This window comes from Octopus bimaculoides, chromosome 29 (genome assembly GCF_001194135.2).
Source record: "Octopus bimaculoides isolate UCB-OBI-ISO-001 chromosome 29, ASM119413v2, whole genome shotgun sequence".
NCBI lineage: Eukaryota > Metazoa > Mollusca > Cephalopoda > Octopoda > Octopodidae > Octopus > Octopus bimaculoides.
The window spans coordinates 2633584-2637717 of record NC_069009.1 but is presented as its reverse complement, the minus strand read 5'-3'; the positions used below and the strand labels follow the sequence as shown (position 1 = coordinate 2637717).

General features: G+C 39.3%; 1 protein-coding gene across 1 annotated transcript in view; it reads right to left on the bottom strand.

The window, feature by feature from the left end:
* Positions 1–4134, bottom strand: part of LOC106873413 (neuroglian) — a 72055-nt gene that overhangs the window by 53928 nt on the left and 13993 nt on the right. The window contains exons 6-8 of the mRNA XM_052977832.1: positions 3308–3410; positions 946–1139; positions 204–338 (exon numbers count right to left, since the gene is read on the bottom strand). Of these exons, the coding sequence (XP_052833792.1) occupies positions 204–338; positions 946–1139; positions 3308–3410 (432 nt within the window). The remainder of the gene's footprint in view (positions 1–203; positions 339–945; positions 1140–3307; positions 3411–4134) is intronic.

Sequence of the window (4134 nt, the reverse complement as noted above, 5' to 3'; positions counted from 1 at the left end):
CAGTATGTTGGAGAAGCAACTCAATGCTAATCCCTGTATATTTATGATTATATATATATATATATATATATATATATATATACACACACACATAGAGAAACTGTCTGAATAAAGATGGTATGATCACAGGTAGAACATCTTTCCACATAAGTCTGCTGGTTCAATCTAACATCATCATCATCAACATCATTGTCACTACTTACCCTCAACCTTTCTTCCATTGATAAACCACATCAATCTGTCAATGGCAGGTTCGCTGGTTGCATTACAGAAGAAGGAAGCTGAGCTGCCAGCACTGGTCACAATGCTTTCTGGCTTCATGGTCCATTCAGGTTTAGCTGAAACAACAACAACAACAACAGTAATAAAAACAACAACACCAACAATAACAGTAATAAAAACAACAACAGCAACAATAACAGTAATAAAAACAACAACAGCAACAATAACAACCATAACAATTGTTTCAGAAGAGTTATTGTAAAATTTTACGGTACTGGAGTTGATGTAAACACTTGGAGGTGGTGCCCCAGCATGGCCATGACTAATGACTGAAAGCATCATCATCATACTCATCGTTTTAATGCCTTACTTTTCCATGCTTGCATGGGTCAGATGGAATTTGTTGAATTTATCTATGGCTGGATGCCTTTCCTGTCAGTAACCCGTCTCTGTTTCTAAGGTAATATTTCACTGTGGCCAGACATGTCTTAACAAATACTGGAAATAAAGGCACTCATTTGCTTGATATGATGGGCTTCATTCATTTTTCATACACAATATCTACTTACATGTCTTTGGTTCGTCTAGAACTATAGTAGAAGACATGGGCTACACATTGAGACTGAACCCAAAGCCATGTGGTCAGAAAGCTAACTTCTTACCACATAGCCATTCGTGAGCCTATAAAATCAGTAAAAGAATAAGATAATTATTTAGACTCACAATGAATTTTAACTTTTATGACGTGTTGTGGTTTGTAACTGGAGCCTGTCGCTTGTGCACTGCATTCGTAGTTACCCTCGTCTTCAAACTGAGCATCTGGAATTTTCAGCTCAAGACCAAAGCTGGCAAATTTGATTCTTGCGTCCGGTTTTATTGCCTTACCATCTCGGGACCATCTCACCTCTGGTGTTGGACTGAGAATGAGAAATAAGATATGAAGAGTTGGAAGTGAGAGATTTGTTTGATACTTTTAATTAGTAAAAGTTACATTAATACCATTATAATTACTGTTCTACTAGATTGTTGCTTTATAATTCTTTCTAATTTTGACATGAGGCCAGCAAATTAGAAAAGATGATTACATCAGCTATCCCCACCAACTAGTACTTGATCAATACTTTATTTCATTAAACTTGTGTGTTATGATGTCAGTGACTGGGGAGCTGACCGGAAGGGCCAGTTGATCGGAAGAGGAAGAAGGGCAGAGGGAGCCTCGATCAGGATTTCGTGCCCTTTTTCGAATGGGGCTGTTGTCAGGAGAGGATGTGCCAAGCGATCGTCTAGGTTTGGGAGAAGCAGCTGCTATTCCTAGTGTTATTCGGGTTGGGGCGAGCCGCGAGGATCAGATACCGCAAGACAGACTCACAGTCGAGGAAAGAAAACCGAGGTAAGGCAATTACATCTACTCGCACGCATACACCACAGCTTGTAATGATGAAAGGCAAGGATCATCTCAATAGTATTTAAACTCAGAATGTAAAATGCTTGAAGAAATGCTGCTAAGCATTTTGTCCAAGGTGATAGTTTGCAACCAATGAACCAAACTAGACAGAAAAACAAGAAACTAATGATGGAATTTAGGATACTCCACCAAAAATCTGACATAGAATGGTTATATATATAATGAACTGAAGGTGGTAGAGGCCTTATACAACTAGAAAGCTACTATAAAATAACCACCACAGAATTACAGAAATATCTACTCCAGAACCAATGAAAACGGGTACAAAAAAACCACAAAACATAAGCAAAAGAAATGTTTTCAATCTCAAGGAAGCCAAAAAATACAAGAAAGAAATCTTAGTATCTGACAACTATGAAGAAAAAAGCAAGCAACAAAAGCTGTAAAGCAAATGAAATCTAAACTAAAATTGGAATAACAAAATACCATGTTTAAATGATGGCAGGAAAAGCCCTTACATGGCAGATACTGGGCTAAGCTAAACTGAAAAGAAATAGACAAAATAAAACCCCAACAATGGTTGAGAAGCTCAGGACTCAAATTGAAGGATTTTTAATCATGTTCATTAGAGTGGAAAATCCTTATTTGCAAAGGTAGGTTGTGGCAAAAGGCAGCAACTTTCTGACTGTCTCCTCATGCTGGAAGAAAAATTTCTGTTGTATATAATTTTACTTATGTCTAATGAGCTCTCATTACCCACAAGAACTTCATTTTTACCCCACTTGGGGTTTATCAAATCTACTTATATGGAGAATTATAGATAAAAAATATATAGGTGTATACACACTGGACCAGCATATGTGTGCATTTGGAGTGATTACTTCCACTTTAGTAAATGCAACTATAAATCACGTATAATTAATTTCAGATTTTCATTAAAAATCTGAATTTCTTTTCACAAATCTTTTACTCTTCTTGCAGCCATTTGACTGCAGTCGTGCTTGGGCATCACCTAAACGGGTTCTAATCGAACTAATCAACCCGAGGATTTATAACAGATCAGTTACAGGGACATAAACAAACCAACAGTGGTTGTCAAGTGGTGGCAAAGGATAAATACAGACACAAAACACACACACAAACATATACAACAGACAACATATATAAGGTGATGAGCTGGCAGAAACGTTAGCACGCCAAGCGAAATACTTAGCGGTATTTCATCTGCTGCTACGTTCTGAGTTCAAATTCCGCCGAGGTCAACTTTGCCTTTCATCCTTTCGGGGGTCAAAAATAAGTACCAGTTACGCACTGGGGTCGATATAATCAACTTAATCCGTTTGTCTGTCCTTGTTTGTCCCCTCTGTGTTTAGCCCCTTGTGGGCAGTAAAGAAATAACAAACATATACAACAGGCTTCCACACAGTTTCCTTCTACTAAATCCACTCACAAAGTATTGGTTAGCAAAAGCTATAGTAGAAGATGATTGCCATCCAGTGGGACTCAACTGAGAACCACATGGCTACAGATCAAGCTCCTTAAGCATGCAGCTATGCTTGCACTTTAAATGTAAAAAAAATTTTCAGATTAAAATTGAATGAAACAAATAAATAAGAATGAGTGATGGCAAAGAAAACTGAACAGGTCCATGGGACCAAGAGAATGTAGAATTAAACTCACTGTCCTCCGAATATACATTTCAACTGCACAGTCTGACCCTTGAGAAAGGTCATCTCATTAGGGGTACCAATAATGAGATTGGGTTCATGATCTTCTGGTTGCACTGAAAAGAAAAAAATATATATGTTGCCATGTAAATAATGTAAAAGTCATTAAAATTCTTTTCAATTTACTGTGGGGGCACGTAACTCAGTATCAAGCGCGCATTCAGTGCATGATTGTAGGGTCATGAGTTCGATTCCCGACAGGGCATTGTGTCCTTGAGCAAAACACTTTATTTCATGTTGCTTCAGTGTACTCAGCTGGCAGAAATGAGTTGTACTTGTAAATTCAAAGGGTCGACCATGTTACATTTTGTGTCATGCTGGATATCTCTGAGAACTGCATTCAGGACATGTGTATCTGTGGAGTGCTCAGCCATTTGCATGCTACTTTTATAAGCAAACTGTTTTGTTGATCATATCTGACGACTGGCACCCATGCCAACGTCGTCTCCCTCATTGGACACGAAACTCAGCTTGCGAAGACTTATTGGGGCAAGCGAAAGCGAAATTGTGATGGCACCTGTGCCCAGCGTCACCTTTCTGGCACTTGTGCCCGCGGCATGTGTAATGACTTTTGAGCGAGATCGTTGCCAGTGCCCCTGGACTGGCTCTTGTGCGGGTGGCACATAAAATACACCATTTTGAGCGTGGCCATTGCCAGTACCGCCTGACTGGCCTTTGTGCAGGTGACACGTAAAAGCACCTGCTACACTCTCTGAGTGGTCGGCGTTATGAAGGGCATCCAGCTGTAGAAACTCTGCCAGATCAGATTGGAGCCTGGTG